Raw genomic sequence first — 20,940 nt, forward strand, 5'->3', positions numbered from 1 at the left:
TGTCTCATTTTGGGAAACTTTAAAGTACAATGGATTTAGGTAACAGTGTGGATTACTGCTCATTTTCTTAGCGTGATAATTGTATTGTGGTTAGGTAAGTAAATGTCCTTATGCTAAAGAAATTCATACCAAGTTATTTAGGGGTAAAGTGTTATAAATGTGGGTAACTTATTTTCAAATATATTTCAGAATAAAATGTAAATACAGAGGAGAGATAAAGCAAATACGGCAAAAACATTAACTGCTGAATCTAGGTAAAAATTATACAAGTGTTTATTTTGTTTGAAAATTTTCATATTAAAAGTTAAGAAAAAGGCCTCAACTTTCAGAGATACTTACTGATATGTTTACAAAAAAATTTATCTTGAATTTGATTCAAAATAATCTCAGCAGGAATGGGTGAAAGTAAAAGTGAGACAGCTCTGAGCTGATAACTGGGGAAGCTGAGAATGGGTAGGTACATGGGGGTTAATATACTATTTTCTCACTTTTGTGTAAGTTTGCAATTTTCCAAAATAGAAAGCTAAAAGAAGAATGGGTATTTCTAGTCTGAAATATTTATCTATCCTAACTCCAAAAATATCAGTGAAGAAACATAAAAGAGGCAGGGCACAGTGGCTCACACCTGCAATCCCAGCACTTTGGGAGGCCAAGGCAGGTGAATCACCTGAGGTCAGGAGTTTGAGACCAGCCTAGCCAACATGGTAAAACCCATCTCTACTAAAATACAAAAAAAAATTAGCTGCGCATAGTGGCACACACCTGCAGTCCCAGCTACTTGGGAGGCTGAGGCAGGAGAATTGCTTGAACCCAGGAGGAGGAAGTTGCAGTGAGTCAACATCACGCCACTGCACTACATCCAGCCTGGGCAACAGAACGAGACTCCCTCTCGAAAGAAAAAAAAAAAGAATACAGCCAGGCACAGTGGCTCATGCCTATAATCTGAGCACTTCGAAAGGCTGAGATGGACAGATTACCTGAGCTCAGGAGTTCGAGACCAGCCTGGCAACATGGGGAAACCCCATCTCTATTAAAAACACAAAAATTAGCCATTCATGGTGGCCAGTGCTTGTAATCCCAGCTACTCGGGAGGCTGAGGCAGGAGAATCGCTTGAACCCGGGAAGCAGAGGTTGCAGTGAGCCGAGATCACACCACTGCACTCCAGCCTGGGTGACAAAGCCAGACAGACTCCATCTCAAAAAAAAAAAAAAAGAATACTCCTGGAAGGAGCCCGTCAGCAGAAGAAACATTTTGAGTAATTTCTGAAAGATACAGAATGGTAAGATCAAACAGAAGTCAAGAGGCATGAAGTCCATTTCAAGCACAGCCACCAGCTTGGAGATGTTCTGGGTTCTGGCAGGAAACCTGCTAGATTTCTTACCTATTATGTTTCCTTACCAATTCATTTACAATCCTTGAATTGGCCTTTCCATTGTGGGAGACAGTAATAGAGGACACATTTCTCAACAGCTGAGTGAATTCACATTAGCTACCTGTGTTGATCCAACTAGTTCTTCACTTTTAAATATGAATGGAAAATAAAGATTTACTAGATATTTGAGGAAAAGCAACGACATAAAGCATACTCACCAAGATGGCTAGAAATGAATGCTAAGAAACCAAATCAATGTAAGAAATAGAAATGAAAAATTAATTATAATATCTTCAAACAGATTTTTAAAACTATTCCTTCCATAAACCTAGAACACACTGCCATAAGCCTTCAGGGAGAAAGAAAGAGCAGTAAGAAATTAACAACAGGCCAGACATGGTGGCTCACACCTGTAATCCCAGCACTTTGAAAGACTAAGGCAGATCACCTGAGCACAGGATTTGAGGCTGCAGTGGGCTATGACTACTGACCACTACACCACTGTATTCCAGCCTGGGTAACAGAGTGAGATCCTGTCTCTAAAGAAAAAAAAAAAAAAAAAAAAAGGAAAGAAATAAAACATGGTTAAATTGTAAAATTTTCACAAATGGTGAAAAATTTTTTTTTAATATTTCAAAGAAACGGCCAGGCACAGTGGCTCACGCCTTGTAATCCCACCACTTTGGGAGGCCAAGGCGGGTGGATCACCTGAAGTCAGGAGTTCAAGGCCAGCCTGGCTAACAAGGTGAAACCCCGTTTCTACTAAAAATACAAAAAAAATTAGACGAGCGTGGTGGAGGGTGCCTGTAGTCCCAGCTACTCGGGAGTCTGAGGCAGAAGAATGGCATGAACCCGGGAGGCAGAGCTTGCAGCGAACTGAGATCACACCACTGCACTCCAGCCCGGGCAACAGAATGAGACTCTGTCTCAAAAAAAAAATTTTTTTCAAAGAACCCTTAAAGATGTTTTAGAAATAGAATGAACATGGAAGATAGTACAAAAGAGAAATAAAAATAAATATAAAGAAGCTCAGGGGGGCGGACGCAGTGGTTCACGCCTGTAATCCCAATACTTTGGAAGGCCAAGGCATGTGGATCACAAGGTCAGGAGTTCAAGACCAGCCTGGCCAAGATGGTGAAACCCCATCTCTACTAAAAATACAAAAATTAGTCAGGCGCAGTGGCAGATGCCTGTAATCCCAGCTACTTGGGAGGCTGAGGCAAGAGAATTGCTTGAACTCGGGGGGGCAGAGGTTGCAATGAGCTGAGATCACACCACTGCACTCTAGCCTGGGCCACAGAGTGAGAGACTCTGTCTTAAAAAAAAAAAAAAAAATGGCTAACAAAGCACTTCAGGCTTGTTTTCCTCTACCCTAAATGCCCAGCTAAGGGAGCCTAAAGCTCCTTGTATACTAAACAGCCGTCACATTACAAGTGAGCAATTTAAACTATACCAACTCTCTTTGAACAGCGTTTGCAATTCAACAAGATTTAGTAATACAGAACAGTCATAAATAGTTGCTAAATGAATGAATGACTAGATTAAGAAAGATAAAAAAATGATAACTTCAGGGAAAGGAAAGATATTTGCTGAAAAAAACAGCAGTCAGTCAAAAAAAAATCTTACCCTTAAAATCGGTATCTTAATGAAATTCCTATCAAAACCCAATGAGGATTTTTATAAGCACAGAGAAGCTTATTCTAAAACTTATATAAAAGGCACAGGTGCTAAGAATAGCTAAAGCAACTATGAAGAAGAATAAAGTAAAACGAATCACATTGTGTTCAATATTAAACCTTACTATATGGTCACAGTCATCAAGATAGCGTGGTATTAGCAGAGGCACAGACACATACACCAACGGAACACAGAAGATAACCCAGAAATAGGCCCACACAAATATACTTAAGTGATTTCTGACAAAGGTACAAAAGCAGTTCAGTAAAATTTTCACAAATTTCTTGAAAAAAATTTTTAACAAATGGTGCTGCACGCAATTGTACACCCACAGGCAAAAACTGAGCCTCAATCTAAACATTATACCTTATACAAAAATTAACTCTAAATAGATGAAGTACTTAAACATAACATATAAAACTATATAATTTTTAGACAAAAAAAAAAAAGAGAAAATCTTTGCCTAGGGCTAGGCAAGAGTTCTTAAGACTTTAGATAGATGGTCCTAGAGATGGTACCAGGGGAATCTACATTAACTAGCTTCACAAACTAGCCTGTATCAGTCATTTATTTGCTTTCCCCCAAGTTGCCAGCCCTACAGATTCCAAGCCCCTTTCCCTTGTCTTAACACTTCTCTAAAAAGTTCCTGTTCTTGGATGAAGATGCTATATAAGCTGGAATTCAAAGCCACCTCTTTGTGAAACACTCATTCTCTGGGTGTCCCCCACGTATACATGAAATATACTTGTTAATAAACTTGCTTTTCTCTTCTTAATCTATCTCTTGCTACAGGGGTTCACTCCAACTAAGAACCTATGGGGGTTCAAGAAAAAAAAATTACCATTCTTCCACTACAATTCTAAGACATGAAGGACTATTTCAATGAAGAGAATATACAGGCAGAAAATACACCCATGAAAAGATTTTCATGCAAATAAATAACACACACAAAAAATCACTATATACCCATCAGAATGACCAAAAAAAAAAAAAAACCAGTGCTAACACCAAGTGATGGCAAGGATAGAGAGAAACTGGATCATGCGTACAGTGGCTAGTGGAAATATAAAATGGCATGTTCACAGCAGTTTTATTTTTCATAGCCCAAAATTGGAAATTAACCCAGATATCCTTCAACAGGTGAATGGTTAAACTGTGATATATACAGCCGGGCGCGGTGGCTCACGTCTGTAATCCCAGCACTCTGGGAGGCTGAGGCGGGTGGATCACTGGAGGTCCGGAGTTTGAGACCAGCCTAACCAACATAGAGAAACCCCGTCTCTACTAAAAATACAAAATTAGCCAGGCGCGGTGGCGCATGCCTGTAATCCCAGCTACTCAGGAGTCTGAGGCAGGAGAATCACTTGAACACGGGAGGCGGAGATTGCAGTGAGCCGAGATCATGCCATTGCACTCCAGCCTGGGTAACAAGAGTGAAACTCCATCTCAAAAAAAAAAAAAAAAAAAAAAATGTGGTATATCTATACCATGGACTACTACTTAATAACAAAAAGGAATGAACTGTTGATACATATACAACCTGTATGAATCACCAGGGAATTGTACTGAGTGAAAAAAGCTAACCCTAAGAGGTTAATGTTATATGATTCCTGTTCTGTAGTATTCTTGAAAGGACAGAAACAGATTAGTAGGTTGCTGGTTAATTTAGGGAGGAGTAGGGGTTGGCTGGGATTGGGGAATGACAGGGCCAGGATGGAGGTAGCTGTGGCTATAAAAAAGGCAACAGGAGGGATCTTCAGGGTAATTCAGCTATTCTGTAGTTTGACTTTGGTGGTGGATAAACGAATCTAATTTGTCACTGCACTCCAGCCTGGGTGACAGAATAAGACCCTATCTCTCTCTCTCTCTCTACATGTGTGTGTGTGTGTGTGTGTGTGTATATATATATATATGTAATATATATAACATATATATGTAATATATATAACATATATATTTGTATATGTAATATATATAACATATATATTTGTATATGTAATATATATAACATATATATTTGTATATGTAATATATATAACATATATATTTGTATATGTTATATATATTACATATATATTTGTATATGTAATATATATTACATATATTTGTATATGTAATATATATTACATATATATTTGTATATGTAATATATATTACATATATATTTGTATATGTAATATATATAACATATATATTTGTATATGTAATATATATAACATATATATTTATATATGTAATATATATAACATATATATTTATATATGTAATGTATATATATTTCATATAGAAACAGTACACATTTTGTGTTCTTTTATTTAGAGAACTGAGAGCTCTAATAGGTGTAACTGCAGTACCAAAAGGAAAGTAGAGAATATTTGATGAAAAAAAAAGGCAGAGAATTTTTTTTTTTTTTTTTAGATGGAGTCTCGCTCTGTTGCTGGGCTGGAGTGCAGTGGCGTGATCTCGGCTCACTGCAACCTCTGCCTCCTGGGTTCAAGCAACTCTCCTGCCTCAGCCTCCTGAGTAGCTGGGACTACAGGTGTGCGCCACCACACCCAGCTAACTTTTGTACTTTATAGTAGAAACAGGGTTTCACCCTCAATCTCTTGACCTGGTGATCTGCCCACCTCGGCCTCCCAAAGTGCTGGGATTACAGGCGTGAGCCACCACACCAGGCCAAGGCTGAGAATTTTTAAACTGACAAGGATATCATACCTCAGAATCAACCCCCACCAAAATACTACAGGATAAATATAGAGAAAACCAAAGCAAGTAATATTAAGTAACAACTGCTAAAAACCAAAAGGAGGAAATCTCATAACCAACCAGAGGAAAAAAGATCAATTGCCTTCAAGGGGGAGGATAATTTAAGACAAAAACAACAATCCAGAAGTCATCAGAATGGTTTTTTTTGTTTGTTTGTTTGTTTGCTTGTTTGTTTGTTTTTTGAGACAGAGTCTCGCTCTGTCGCCCAGGCTGGAGTGCGGTGGCGCGATCTCCGCTTACTGCAAGCTGTTCCTCCCAGGTTCACGCCATTCTCCTCCCTCAGCCTCCCGAGTAGCTGGGACTACAGGTGCCCACCACCATGCCCGGCTAATTTTTTTGTATTTTTAGTAGAGACAGGGTTTCTCTATGTTGGTCAGGCTGGTCTCGAACTGCCGACCTCAGGTGATCCACCTGCCTCGGCCTCCCAAAGTGCTGGGATTACAGGCAGGAGCCACCGTGCCTGGCCACTGGAATGGTATTTTTAAAGTGCTAAAAACAAAAGAAAAAAAAAAGCTCTCACTCCAGAATTCTGACTTTAGTGAAAATATCCTTCAAACTGAAGAAATACAGACATCTTTAAACAACAACAAAAAAAAATGATGAAATTTGTCATGAAAAGATCTGCACAAGAAACAATAAAACTTCTTTGGGGTAAAGGCAAATAACTGTAGATGAAGCATGATACTGCAAAAGGGAAGAAAGAGCACAGAAAAGGGCAATTACTTCGCTAAATACGAAAGCCTACCCACTCTCTAAAGTTGTAATACTAAAGATACCTTGCTTGTGGGGTTCAGAACACAAGAAGAAAGCATCAAAACAGCACACATGGGGGGGTGGAGTAAATGGAATGATACTGTGGTAATTTAATTAAGTTTTTACATACAAGTAAACTCCAAATGGATTAAAGATTTAAACATAAAATGCATAAAAGTATTAGACTACATGGGCAGATTCTTTATAATCATTAAGTGGGAAGGACTTTCTAATTATGTCTCCAAATGCTATCAGTCCAAAACCATAAGGAAAAGATTAACAAACTAGACAACAAAAATAACAAAAATAACCAAATATTTCTGCATAGGGAAAAACACCATGAACAATTAGCAAAAGATAAATGATATACCAAAAAATAATGGCTTGCAACTCATAATACATAGGGGTGAAAGACACTGGGGGGAAAAAAGACCAGAAAACCCAAGAGAAAAATAGGCAAAAGATATTAACTGTTAAGTTCACAGAAAAATAAATATAAGACAGCCTTAGACACATGAAAAGGTATTCAATCTCACTCAGTGAAGAAAATCGCAGATGCAAACTATATGAAATATCACTTTTTACCTATCAGTTGCCCCAAATCCAAAAGTTGAACCACATATTCTGTGGGAGGAGCTGTGAAGAAATAAGCATTCCCATGCATTGCCAATGGGAAAACAAAATAATACTATCCCTAGGACAGGCATTCCCACTAAGCTGATCAAGTTCTGGGAATTCATTTAATATAAAAACATATACACACAAAATTATAAATGTACAAGGTTATTCATTACCACATGGTTTGTCACAACAAACGGCTGGAAGTAGTTTAATAAACTATAGACTTGAATTACTATGCAATTGTGAAAAAGAGAGAAAATGCCATTCATGTTCTGTCACAGAAACATCTTCATGCTGTTAAGTGAAAAAGGAATAATGGAAAATAGTGTATAAGTCAAGCATCAGAATTAGCTTAAGCTGGAGGTTTATCAGAACTTCAGAATCAAAGACCCCATCCACAGCTACTAAATCAGAACCTGCATTTTAAAAAGATGCCAGGGATGCACAATCACATCTAGGTTTGATAAGCCCTAGAGATAACAGATTCCTTTTTAAGTAAACTGAGGAAGCAAATAAGAATATACATACATATTTTCTTTAAACTAGATAAAGAAACACTGGCAAAGTAAACCAAAAACTAGAAAAAAAATAGACATCTTTGGTAGGGTGACCATACATTCCAGTATGTCTGGGACTGTCCCAATATATGCCAGTTGTCTCGGCATAATTATTTATAGAACCTCTTTCACTCTCAGTGAAAATGTCTCGGTTTGAATGATAAATAAATGTCACCCTACCTAGAGAAACTGCATGAACAGAGGAAGGGAGTGTGAATATGTATGTACATCTTTTGTTATCACTTACTTTTAAAAAAGTAAAAGCAATGTATTATTACGTTAATGTATTATTAATTCAAAAGCACTTTATTAAGGAAAAAAAAAATGAAACCAGTCAGGAAAAACAGACCGAGAAGAACCTAAGTAGGCTAAGGATGGAAACGCACGCATAAGCAATGCCTGGAGCAAAAAGAAAAGATGTCTTCTTGAGGACTACAGAGGGAATCAAAGTTAGGAAAGGACAGCTCAGAGGGTGGCATTATAGACACCAACACAGGAGACTCTCCAAACAAAGACCATGGTTAACAATACATGCAGCAGACCAGGCAAGTAATGCAAAAGCAAAAACATCCACTAGTCTTTACTATGATTTGGTGGCCTTTGCCAGAACTGATTCAGGTGAGTTTAGGTGAGGGAACAAGGTTGCATTCATCAGATTGAAACATAAATGAGAAACACGGAAACAAGTCAGAACTGTCAGTGATTCAACCTAGAAATAAGAACGAGCTGACACAAACAGGGAAAACTGTTTTGAGGACATGCAGTCCCTCCATTCCTCCACATCGTCAAGGTTTTATTCCTGGATCAAGCAGGACCATCAAACCTCAGCGTTTGGTCTCCTGAAAAGCATATGCACTGAGTTCTGCTCTGTAACTGTGTTCTTTGTTTTTACCAAGAAATACGTATAGACAATTTACTGCATTTATTTCAGAATTGTTATTAGCACAATCAGAGATAACATTACAATAACCTGGATAATTCTGCAAAATTAAAAATCCTGCATCTAATTTGCCAACTGCACTATTTTGGATTTGCTACTTCAGTTTTATTTCCCTTAATGTCAATTTTTGCCTATTTCTGTTTTTCCATTTTCAAAACATAAATCCTTATAAACTTCAGAAATCCATTTTTAAACAAACTGGGAATAAAGAAACAAGAATCTCACCTGGGATTTGTTCATTTTCTGCTCTTAGTGGAGGAGGGAGAGCTGAAGGATTAGAAGGGAAGAATGTCAGGAGAGCCTTCGCCGGCCTTGCAGTTCGGAGATTCACCTGCCTATACAGCTCCACATACAAGATACTTACGTGTCCATGTGTGGCTCCGATATATGCTGAGCTCAGACATGACACTTTTCACTGAGTGAATGTAAATATTTCTTATTGATTTATTACCAATTAAGGTTCTGTGACACAGAAAAATTAAAAACATGAAAAGATGAGTTTAACAAGTAACAGTAATCTAAAGGAAGAAATACTATGGGTTTGTCAAAATCCCTTGTAGGGGAAAAAAAAAACTCAGGCCATATTGTTTATCTATTTACCTGTTAACACCATTAATGCCCTGAGGTCAGATAATGCAAAAAAACTCTAAAAAAAAAGGGGATAGGGTATTTAACGCAATTTTAAAAATGTTTGTTCTAACTTGCTAACAATTCCTCAAAAGGATCTTTTAATGAGAAACTGTGATAAAGAGTAACAAAATGGGCAGCAGTAGCTCGGGAAACTGCAGACTTGACTTCTAATCTCAGTTCTGCCTCTAACGAATGACAAGATCTGAACTAATCACCTCCTCAAACTCAATTTTGTTTTTCCATCTTTCAAAGAAGGTCAAAATAGATAACCCAAGTATTACCTGCCTGCACTACCATCCGGCGGGGATATCAGGCCAGGAGAAGAGGAAGCTCAGCAGCTCATCTGGATGTGCCAGGTGTTCGCGGAGGGGTGATGACAGCATTTCCTTCGCTGTGGCCGTGAGCCTTTCACCCGTCCTTGCCCTCTGACTCTCCAGAGGTGACCTCCTGTTAGCCTGCGCGCCCACCCCTCAGCTCCAGCTCACCTCTCTCTTCTTAAACTTGTCCCAGACCTTGCACCAGCACACAGACTCCGACGGCTTCAGGATACTGTGCCATGATTACACATAATACATAAATGAACGCGCAACGTGTAAATAATTACTTGGGATACGAGGGCGGTCAGAGCCAGAAGGGGCCCCGGTGGTCAGCTAGGCCAGCCCCTTCGCTCCCGCACTCCACGGGCAGAGAGGCCCTACCCCGGGCTCTCCCAGGGAACGCACACCCAATAAATACAGCACCTAAACAATGAAAGTGCTCAAAACAACCCAAGGCGGCAAGTATTCCTAATATCCGTAATTTACAGAGTGGAAAACCGAGTCTCCCGTGGATAATTGTGTCTAATTCATTTGTCGCGGACCTGGCGCAGTAGTTCTCCCCCGCAGCCCCGCCCCCTCCCCACCGGCCCAGCGCACAAAAAGCGCACACGCACACATCAAACGCCATGCGCACGCGCACGGCAAACGTCACACGTTACGCACGCGCGCGCTGTGCCCTCCCCTGCAGCCGGTTCCCTCCCCTTCGGGCCAGCGCGTATTGCCCACCCCCTGCTACAAGACTGCTGAGCGCCAGGCGCTGGGACTGGACGTATACGGACCCTCGCGAGCCCCGGAACTCGCGTTCCCACGCCAGACCTCATCCCTTCTGACTGAGACGCCTTCGCCCTACCGTCCTTTCAACGCCGCAGGCGCCAGGGGTCCCTCCCCACCGCCGAGCTCCAGCCGCCGCCCGCCCGCCTTCGGGGCAGCGCGGGGACCCCCTGGCCCTCGCCCAGTACTCCGGGGCTCACCCGCCACTCCTCGCTGCGTAGACCCGGGGGCGAGGGATTGTTTCCCACTAGAGACTGGAGGCCGGGGAAGGACTCGCCGGTAGGGGAAGGCGGAGATGCACATGCGCAGAGGGAGCCGCCGACCGCCCGAGTTAGGCTGGTGGCTGCAGGGCTTGGAAGCGGCGCTAGACAGTGCCGGTCTGCTCTGGCCGCACCCCTCAGTTGTAAAATGAGGCTAATGATAGTGCCTAGCTAGCAGGGGTTTTATGAGAATTGGAGGCGCTTACGTTGTAAAAGCACTTAAACCGGTGTCTGGCACGTAAATCGTTCAGTATATTTCTCACCATTATGTATCATGCTGGTCATCATAAACAATGCTCTCCTGCAAAATAGCCTTGTATAGTGGGTTGAGAGATTACTGTCTCAGTTACCCACTCCTGCTTGGAACCAGGATTCTGTCAGTGTCCCCAGAGGTTGTGGATCAAATCAATGTGCCTTTTAGACACAAGCCAAGAGGAGGAAAGGTGTGCTTGAATTCATTCATGAACATGCATGGTAACGTTTAACTGAAAGACTGGAAGAGAAAACTAACATCCATGACCAGTATGGTTATTCTCTGGAATAAGGAAAAACAGAAGCTAGCAATTCAAGACCCAAACATAAAATTGTTTATATGTTAAAAAAAAAAAAAAAAAAAAAGCTGTTTGAGTAACAAATTTGAAGAAGAAAGCACGCACTCATTTCCCAAAACCAACCATACTTTACCCAGAACTACACTTACATTCTTTTATGTGCACATCTGGCATTTTCAGCACACTATGAGCATACGGGTGTGTTACAACTTTTCATTTAAAAAATCAATTCCTTGGTCATTGTCCATTTTTTTAAACTTTTCGTTTGCTCATCATTTCAGATTTACGGAAGAGTTGCAAAGATAGTTCCTATATGCCTTTCACCCAAATTCCACTAGTGTTAGTATTTTACATGACCATGGTATATTTATCAAAACTAAGAAAATAACATGGGTACAAGTACTATTAACTAAACTGCAGAGTTTATTCAGACTTAAGTAGTTCTTCCACTAATGCCCTTTTTCTGTTCCAGCATCCAATCAAGGATATTGTTACCGGGGATCATTGCTCCCAGAGCTCCCAAGATGGTGGCGGGCTGCTTCCAAGATCGTGGCAAGCCTCACGTTCTCTGACCTGGGGTTCTTGGCCTCATGGATTCCAAGAAATGGAATTTTGGGCTATGCAGTGAGTGTTAGAGCTCTATTAGAAGCCGTGGGTCACGGAAGAGAACCGTGGAACCCAGTGACTAGTGTTCAGCTCGATTAGGACAAACCCGGGACTTAGCTGTGCGGAAACAATGGCAAGCCTTTAGCCCAACTTGGGAGCGGCAATGGGCACCTCGCTGGATCAGGAGCACAGCGGACACCCTGCTGGATCCAGAGGGATGGAAGTCAGCGGCGGGTCTGCAAAGGTGGCAAACAGCAGTGGTGGATGGCGAGCGAAAACTCAGCTCAAGCCATAACAAACAGGGACCAGAAGAGAGTGCAGTTGCAAGATTTAATAGAGTGAAAACACAGCTCCCGTACAAAGGGAGGGGACCCAAAGAGGGTAGCTGTTGCGGGCTCCAATGCCTGGGTTTATATCCCGATCATTGTCCCTCCCGCTGTGCTCTCGGGCAAAAGCTGATTGGCTATTTCTTTACCTCCTGTTTTTGCCTAATTAGCATTTTAGTGAGCTCTCTTTACTACCTGATTGGTTGGGTGTGAGCTAAGTTGCAAGCCCCGTGTTTAAAGGTGGATGTGGTCACCTTCCCAGCTAGGTTTAGGGATTCTTAGTCGGCTTAGGAAATCCAGCGAGTCCTGTCTCTCATTATCACAGTACATTTATTTGTTATGTCTTAGCCTTGGCCAGTTTGTAATAGTTTCTTGCTCCTACCTTGTCTTTCATGACCTTGATATGAAGATAAAAGCATGCTGTCTTGACTTCAGTCCTCCCACCTTGGCTTCCCAAAGTGCTGGGATTACAGGCATGAGCCACCATGCCCAGCCTATAGTTTAACTTTAAAACAAGAATGATAATGATCCCTTCCTGAAACTAACCCCCTCATTTGGGGACAAAAATCACCTTTGTAAAACTAGTGGAAGTCCACAAGTTTAGAATTATGGTAGGGACCTGAATTCTGTAAGATGTAGGCATAAACTCTAACCAGTTTTTGCTTTATAACCTGCCTTTTTGTAACTGCTTACTACTCCAGAGTCACATACCCAGTGGTCACAAGATTTATAACATCTCCAATTGTCCCGATAGATAATGTCACGATTGTAAAACCTAAAACTAGTGTTTGAGATATTTTTCAGACTTTACATTCTGATGGACCAACTGGTGCCACTGGGACCAGTAACCCATAGCAAAAAATGGACTCAGTTGATCCTGTGATCCCCTTCAGGAAATGATTTAACACAAGAAGACAATTTCAACACCCCTATGATTTCATCCCTGACCCAGCCAATCAGCATTCCCCATTCTCTAGCCTCCTGATGGGCAGGAGGCTAGAGAGGTTCGAATTTCATCCTTGAAAAACTGTAGCCTCCAAATTCTTAGAAGGCAGATTTGAGAATTATCTCTCATCCTACCTGCTTGGCCACCCTGCAATTATTAAACTCTTTTTCTGCTGCAATCCTATCGTTCTCAGGAGAAGAACCCGCATGGTAACATTCTCCTGATTAGACTGAGGTTGTGAGTTTTTAGGAAGCACCCCACAAACAGGATGTGATATCAGATGGCATGATATCAACGTGACTTTTTACTGGCTAATTGACCATGATTACATGTATTAAATTAAATTTGTCCTGAGGCTGCCTCCCTACCTTTAGGGCAGATGTAAGGAACTGCAACCTATCTTGGTTTGTAAACAAACAAAGTCTAGCTTGTTATACTTTTATAACTGGCTGAGTCAGCCAGTTACAGAAGCTGAGCTAAAGCCACTTACAGGCTGCCAACTAATCAGACCATTTCCAAATAAGGCCAAAGTTGAGCTGTAACCAGTCAAACTGTTTCTGTAGAGCACTTCTGTTTTCTATCTATAAATACTCCCTGCCCACTTTATAGAATTATCTGAACCTCTTCTAGTTCTGAGTATTGTCTGATTCAAGAACCTGTCTTTGCTGAAATGAACTCGGCTAAACTTAATTTTCTAAAATTTGTCTTTTAACACTTGGTTAAGGTGGTGTCTGATAGGTTTCTCCCTATTTTTCCCTTTCCAGTCTATATGTAGAAGTGGGTCTGTATGTCCAGCCCACACTCAAGGGGAAAGGAAATAAGCTCCATTTTAAATTTGTGGTTATATTTTTAAATTACCACACTAATTAGTAAATTCAGGGAGAGATTCTTTGAGACTATGCAAATACCCTATTTCTACTTTTCCACTGATTTTAGTTATCACTGGTGGATCTTGGCTGCAACCATTACTACTGTGGTGTTCCAAATGGTGATGTCCTGTGTGAACTCTGAAAACTTGAGACAGGTCTCAGTTAATTTAGAAAGTTTGTTTTGCGGCGGGGAGCTGTGGCTCACGCCTGTAACCGCAGCACTTTGGAAAGCCGAGGCGGGTGGATCACGAGGTCAGGAGTTCAAGACCAGCCTGACACTCTGTCTTAAAAAAAAAATAAACTTTGTTTTGCCAAGGTTGAGGATGCAGGCCTGTGACACAGCCTCAGAAGGTCCTGACATGTGCCCAAGACGGTCAGAGCACAGCTTGGTTTTATACATTTTAGGGAAACATGAGACATCAATCAACATATGTAAAATGAACATTGGTTCCATCCAAAAAGGCGTCAAAGGCGGGACAACTGGAAGCAGGGAGGGTGCTTCCAGGTCAAAGGTAGGTGAAAGACAAATGGTTGCATTCTTTTTTGTTGTTGTTGTTGTTGTTGTTGTTGAGATGGAGTCTCACTCTCATCACCCAGGCTAGAGTGCAGTGGCATGATCTCGGCCCACTGCGAACCTCCGCCTCCTGGGTTCAAGCTGTTCTCCTGCCTCAGCCTCCTGAGTAGCTGGGATTACAGGCACCTGTGACCATGCCTGGCTAATTGTTGTACTTTTAGTAGACACGGGGTTTCACCATATTGGCCAGGCTGGTCTCAAACTCCTGACCTGAGGTGATGCACCTGCCTCAGCCTCCCAAAGTGCTGAGATTACAGGCATGAGCCACTGCACCCAACCTTCATTCTCTTTTTTTCTCTACACAGTATCTTCTCACAGAGCAAGAAGTTTCAATTTTTAAAAAGTCCAATTTATTAATTTTTTCTTTTATAAATTGTGATGTTTGTGTAAAATGTAAAAACTCTTTGCCTAATCAAGGCCACGAAGACTTTCTCCTACATATTAATCTGTAAATTGTAGAATTTTAAGTGTATTTAAGCCTATAATCCATTTTGAGACAATGTTTTAATGACATTGAAATGTAAGTCAATATTCTTGTTTGCTTGTTTCTTTGCATGTGTATTTTTCTTTTCTTTCTTTCTTTTTTTTTTTTTTTTTCCTGAGACAGAGTTTCACTCTTGTCACCCAGGAGTGCAGTGGCACAATCTCGGCTCACTGCAACCTCCGCCTCCCGGGTTTAAGTGATTCTCCTGTCTCAGCCTCCAGAGTAGCTGGGATTACAGGCACACGCCACTACACCCAGCTAAGTTTTGTATTTTTAGTAGAGACGGGGTTTCACCATTTTGGCCAGGCTTGTCTTGAACCCCTGACCTCATGATCCGCCTGCCTTGGCTTCCCAAAGTGCTGGGATTACAGGCATGAGCCACTGCACCCAGCCTGCATATGTATGTTTAAATGTTCCAGTACCATTTGTTAAAAAGACTATCCTTTCTCTACTGAATTGTCTTTGCACCTGTGTCAAAAATCAAATGACTACATTTGTGCAGGTTTATTCCTGTGCTTTCTATTCATTCCATTGATCTATATGCTATGGTTTGGATGTGTTCTCCAAAGTTCATGTGTTGGAAACTTTATCTCCAATGCAATAGTATTGAGAGATGGGACCTATTATAGATAATTAGAGGCAGAGCCCTCATGACTGGATTAAGACCCTTAACTTGGTAGTAGGTTCCTTTCAAAACGATGAGTTCAGCCTCCTTTCCTGTCTCACCATGTGCTTATTCTGCCATGTTATGTTGCAGCAAGAAGGCCCTCACAAGATGCGGCCCTTGATCTTGGACTTCCCAGTATCCAGAACCATGAGCCACATAAACTTCTGTTCATTATAAATTACCCAGTGATGTAGTTTGGATATTTGTCCCCACCCAAATCTCACATTGAAATCTAATCCCCATTGTTGGAGGTGGGTCCTGGTGGGATATGTTGGGGTCATGGGGGCAGACCTCTCATGGCTTGGTGCTGTTCTTGCAATAATGAGTGAGCTCTCATGACATCTGGCTATGTAAGAGTGTGTGGTAACTCTCCCTCAACTCTCCCTTTTGCCCCTGCTTTCAGCATGTGACATGCCTATTCCCACTTCACCTTCTGCCATGATTATAAGTTTCCTGAGGTTTCCTTAGAAGCAGATGCAGGTACTATGCTTCCTGTAAAGCCTGGAGAACTGTGGGCCAATGAAATCTCTTTTCTTATAAATTATCCAGTTTCAGGTATTTATTTATTGCAATGCAAGAACAGTGCAATACACCAAGTCTGTGGTATTGTGTTATAGAAGTATGAATTGGACTAAGACAGATTATTGGTGCTAGAGAGTGGGGTGTTGCTATAACAAATACCAAAACATGTGGAAGCAGCTTTGGAAGTGGGTAGTGGGTAGACAGAAGAATTGGGAGAGAGGTTAGAAAAGTCTATATTGCTATGAAACGAACATTAAGGGTAATTCTGGTGAGGGCGCAGAATACAAGAATAGATACAGGGAAAGTCTGAGTCTTCTTAGAGATTGCTTAAATGGTCATGACCAGAATGCTGTTAGAAATATGGATATACAACATGGCACATGGATACATATGTAACAAACCTGCACATTGTGCACATGTACCCTAAAACCCTAAAGTATAATAAAAATAAATAAATAAATAAATAAAAAGAAATATGGATATAAAGACCTTTATGATGAGGTATCAGACAGTAATGAAGAATATCTTATTAGAAACTGGAGCAAAGGCTGTCCTGTTACAAAGTGGCAAAGAATTTGACTGAATTGTGTTTGTGCCTAAGGCCTTTATGAAAGGCAGAATTTTAGAGTAACGAACTAGGATATCTGGTGGAAGAAATTTCTCTTTTTTTTCTGGAGATGGAGTTTTGCTTTTGTTGCCCAGGCTGGAGTACAGTGGCACGATATTGGCTCACTGCAACCTCCGCCTCCCATGCTCAAGTGATTCTCCTCCCTCAGCTTCCCGAGTAGCTGGGATTGCAGGCAGCCACCACCACACCTGGCTAATTTTTTATATTTTTAGTAGAAATGGGGTTTCACCATTTTGGCCAGGCTGGCAAGGCTGGTCTCAAACTCATGAACTTAAAATTTCTAAGCAAAGTCTCAAAGGAGCTTCATGGCTACTTTTTCTTTTTTGACATGGAGTCTGGCCCTGTCCCCCAGGCTGGAATGCAGTGGCGCAATATCAGCTCACTGCAACCTCCACCTCCTGGGTTCAAGCGATTCTCCTGCCTCAGCCTACCAAGTAGCTGGGATTACAGGTGTGCACCACCATGTCTGGCTAATTTTTGTATTTTTAGTAGAGACGGGGTTTCACCATGTTGGTCAGGCTGGCCTTGAACTCCTGACTTCAGGTGATCCGCCTGCCTTGGCCTCCCAAAGTGCTGGGATTACAGGCATGAGCCACCACACCCAGCCTAAGCTGCATGGCTACTTTCTTTTTTTTTTGAGACGAAGTCTCGCTCTGTTGCCCAGGCTGGATTGCAGTGGCACGATCTCTGCTCACTGCAAGCTCCACCTCCTGGGTTCATGCCATTCTCCTGCCTCAGCCTCCCAAGTAGCTGGGACTACAGGTGACCACCACCAAACCTGGCTAATTTTTTTGTATTTTTAGTAGAGACTGGTTTTCACCATGTTAGCCAGGTAGTCTCGATCTCCTGACCTGGTGATCCACCTGCCTCGGCCTCCCTAACAGCACATAGTAAGATGCAAGGAGATAGAAATGATTTAGAGACAAGATTTATAATTAAAAAAAAATAAAGCAGAGTAGAAAGATTTGGAAAATTTGCAGCCTGGCCATGTAAAGAATCTAAAGGCATCTTTAGGAGGGCCAACCAAGGGTATGGCCAAATGACCATTTGCTACGAAGATTGGTACTGATGGAAAGGAGCCAGGTGCTAGTCACGAAGACAGTGGGAGAAAGACTGGGAAGGCATTTGAGAAATCTTTGAGACTGTCTCTCCAATCTAGGACCTTTAGGACCAGGCATCAAGAGGGCACCCACAGCACCTCAGCATTTGCTGCCCTGCACCACATTCCAGTGCACCGGTCCTCAGTCACTCCAGCCACTGTTCAGATGGGCCCAGCAGTAAGCCTTGATGGTGTCCACATTCTGCAGATGGCAAGGTGGTTACATAGTTTCTAATTCTTCAGATGGCAAGGTGACTACATAGGTTCACCTCAAGCAGTAAGTACTGTACCAGATGGCAAAAGCAGTAAGCCTTGATGATGTCCACATTCTACAGATGACAAGGTGGCTATGTAGATTCTAATTCTTCAGATGGCAAGGTGGCTACATAGATTTAGCTCCCCCCTGGGCCCTACTGACATGAGGGGTAGAAAGAAAGTGGAGCACTGACTTGTACTATATTGTTTGGTCTCATTGATGCCAGGTGGGGATGGAGGCTTAGCTTGTCACTGTAGCCCTTTGTCATTATCTTGGCAAGGGAATCAAAACACTGCCTGCTTCCACCAGGTGAGATACAGAAGATTAGTTCCAGGATCAACCCATTAACACTATTCCAGGAGGTCGGCTGGAACACCTTCTGCTTCTTGATAAGTAGGGATAGAAGATCAGCTCCGTGCTTGGGTTGCCAATATCACTCAGCAAGGGAACTTGGAGCATTGTCTTCTTCTACCAGGAAGGGAATGGAGGATTAGCGGGGGAATCAGAGCACCGCCACCTGCTTCCACAGGGCAGGGGAGTAGGTGGGTTCTATTAGGCTACTCTTTTTCTGGTCCTTTGGCTAGAGGAAAAGGCTATTTAGGGCCTTTGTTTTCTGTCTTTTGGAGGCTTCTGTAGTGCTCTATGATATTTAGGAGGCAGTAAGAAAACCCATGGAACTCATCATATTGCTGAAGACGCAAGGTCCCTGGGCAGACTGCCATCTTTCTACCTGTGAGTCTGTTTTGTTTTGTTTTGTTTTGTTTTTTGAGACAAGGTCTGGCTCTGTCACCCAGACTTGAGTGCAGCGATGTGATCTTGGCTCACTGCAACCTCAGCCTCCTGGGCACAAGCCATCCTCCCACCTCAGCCTCCTGAGTAGCTGAGACTACAGGCAGGCATCACCATGCCAGTCTTAATTTTTGTATTTTTTGGTAGAGACTGGGTTCCACCATGTTTCCCAGGCTGGCCTTGTCCTCCCAAAGTGCTGCGATTACAGGTCTGAGCCACTGCGCCCAACCTCTGCCTTTTGGAGTCTTTCTATGCGTGTCTGCTGTGTTATATCTGGGGTATTTTTTTTTTTTTTTTTGAGACGGAGTCTCGCTCTGTCGCCCAGGCTGGAGTGCAGTGGCATGATCTTGGCTCACTGCAACCTCTGCCTTCCGGGTTCCAGCGATTCTCCTGCCTCAGCCTCCCAAGCAGCTGGGATTACAGACGTGTGCCACCATGCCCAGCTACTTTTTGTATTTTTAGTAGAGACAGGGTTTCATCATCTTGGACAGACTGGTCTTGAACTCCTGACCTCACAATCCACCCACCTGGGCCTCCCAAAGTGCTGGGATTACAGGCATGAGCCACCGTGCCTGATCTTTTTTGTATTTTTAGTAGAGATTGGGTTTCACCATATTGGCCAGGGTGGTCTTGAACTCCTGACCTCACGTGATCCTCCTGCCTCAGCCTCCCAAAGTGGTGGGATTACAGGCGTGAGCCACCACACCTAGTCTTTTTTTTTTTTTGAGACAGAGTCTCGCTCTGTCGCCCAGGCTGGTGGCGCGATCTTGGCTCACTGCAACCTCCACCTCCCAGGTTCAAGCAATTTTCCTGCCTCAGCCTCCCAAGTAGCTGGGATTACAGGCGCACACCACAACGCCTGGCTAATTTTTTGTATTTTTAGTAGAGACGGGGTTTCACCATGTTGGCCAGGCTAGTCTTGAACTCGTGACTTCGTGATCTGCCCACCTCGGCCTCCCAAAGTGCAGGGATTACAGGCATGAGCCACCGCGCCCGGCCTGCCTTACATATTTTTGTTTGAACTTACAATTTTGATTTTAAAACATGCTGTGGAAAACCACCCCCAACTGTGAGTTAGTACATCCACATCCATACTTTCAATGGTGATCTACTGCTCTATCATAATTTATCTTTGCATTTCTTTCGATTGTTTGTTGTTATGAACTCATTTGCAAGGTATATGTGATGGTTAATTTTATGTGTTAATTTGGTTAGACCACAGGGTTCAGATAGTTGGTCAGCATTACTCTGGATGTTTATGTGAAGGTGTTTTTGGATAAAATTAACATTTAAATTGGTGAACGTTGAATAGAAAAGATTAACAAAGACTGACCTCTCCTGAGCAAGAGAGCATTCTGCCAGTGGACTGCATTGTGACTCAGACTGCAACTCTTCCCTGCTGGTCTACTCTGCAGATTTTTGGACCAAGGAAGCCTTCACATTTATGTAAGCCTTTTCTCTGACAACTGACTAATGTATAGAATCACTTGACAATTATTTTATTGGGATTATTTTAACTGTAAGATTGCTAAAGAATATTCTCATTTTGAAGTATGATACAAAGAGGCTTCTAGAAAGTTTATAAAACTTAATACAATTTGATAGAAGTAAACATTTTTTCCTACATCTACATCAAGCTTGAATATTTCCTAGTATTTAAATTAAGCTTTTCATGTAACTTTTAAAATGATTTCCAGTCTTAGATGTCATAATGGTATATTATGTGATATTTTAAATATCTTCATTTATTTTATTTTTTGCAATATACTTTTGACTGGAAATATGGTTTGGATCTGTGTCCCCACCAAATCTCCTGTTGAATTGTAACCCTAAATGTTGGAAGTGGGGCCTATTGGGAGGTGATTGGATCATGGTGAGGGAAGAAAGAGAGACCCTCTCATATTGTTTTATACTCAGTACCTGTTTTAAGAAAAAAACAAGGAAGTGAAACCAAAGGC

At 41.9% G+C, this 20,940-nt stretch overlaps 2 protein-coding genes across 25 annotated transcripts in view; one reads left to right on the forward strand and one right to left on the reverse strand.

Annotated features, from left to right (window-relative positions):
* Positions 1–10,701, reverse strand: part of ZNF248 (zinc finger protein 248) — a 96,197-nt gene extending 85,496 nt beyond the window's left edge. For 5 of the 24 annotated variants that reach the window (XR_010120335.1, XR_010120331.1, XR_010120334.1 and 2 more), the window contains exons 1-3: positions 9,599–10,316; positions 9,052–9,149; positions 8,913–8,954 (exon numbers count right to left, since the gene is read on the reverse strand). Coding sequence is in view for 11 of the 24 variants with exons in the window: in XM_055275171.2 (XP_055131146.1) it covers positions 8,913–8,927 (15 nt within the window). In the remaining 13 variants the exon portion in view is untranslated. Of the gene's footprint in view, positions 1–8,912; positions 9,150–9,598; positions 10,317–10,605 lie in introns of those variants that run through there. The other 19 variants (XR_010120333.1, XR_010120329.1, XM_055275172.2 and 16 more) reach the window with 17 other exon arrangements.
* Positions 9,895–14,275, forward strand: LOC129480108 (WAS/WASL-interacting protein family member 2-like). Its single transcript, XM_055273888.2, has 3 exons — positions 9,895–9,962; positions 10,202–10,684; positions 11,689–14,275. Exons 1-3 carry the CDS (start codon positions 9,895–9,897, stop codon positions 11,786–11,788), a joined length of 651 nt encoding a protein of 216 aa, XP_055129863.1. The 3' UTR covers positions 11,789–14,275.
* Positions 14,276–20,940: the final 6,665 nt, after the last annotated feature.

The sequence above is a fragment of the Symphalangus syndactylus genome, chromosome 4 (genome assembly GCF_028878055.3).
Source record: "Symphalangus syndactylus isolate Jambi chromosome 4, NHGRI_mSymSyn1-v2.1_pri, whole genome shotgun sequence".
Taxonomy (NCBI): Eukaryota; Metazoa; Chordata; class Mammalia; order Primates; family Hylobatidae; genus Symphalangus; species Symphalangus syndactylus.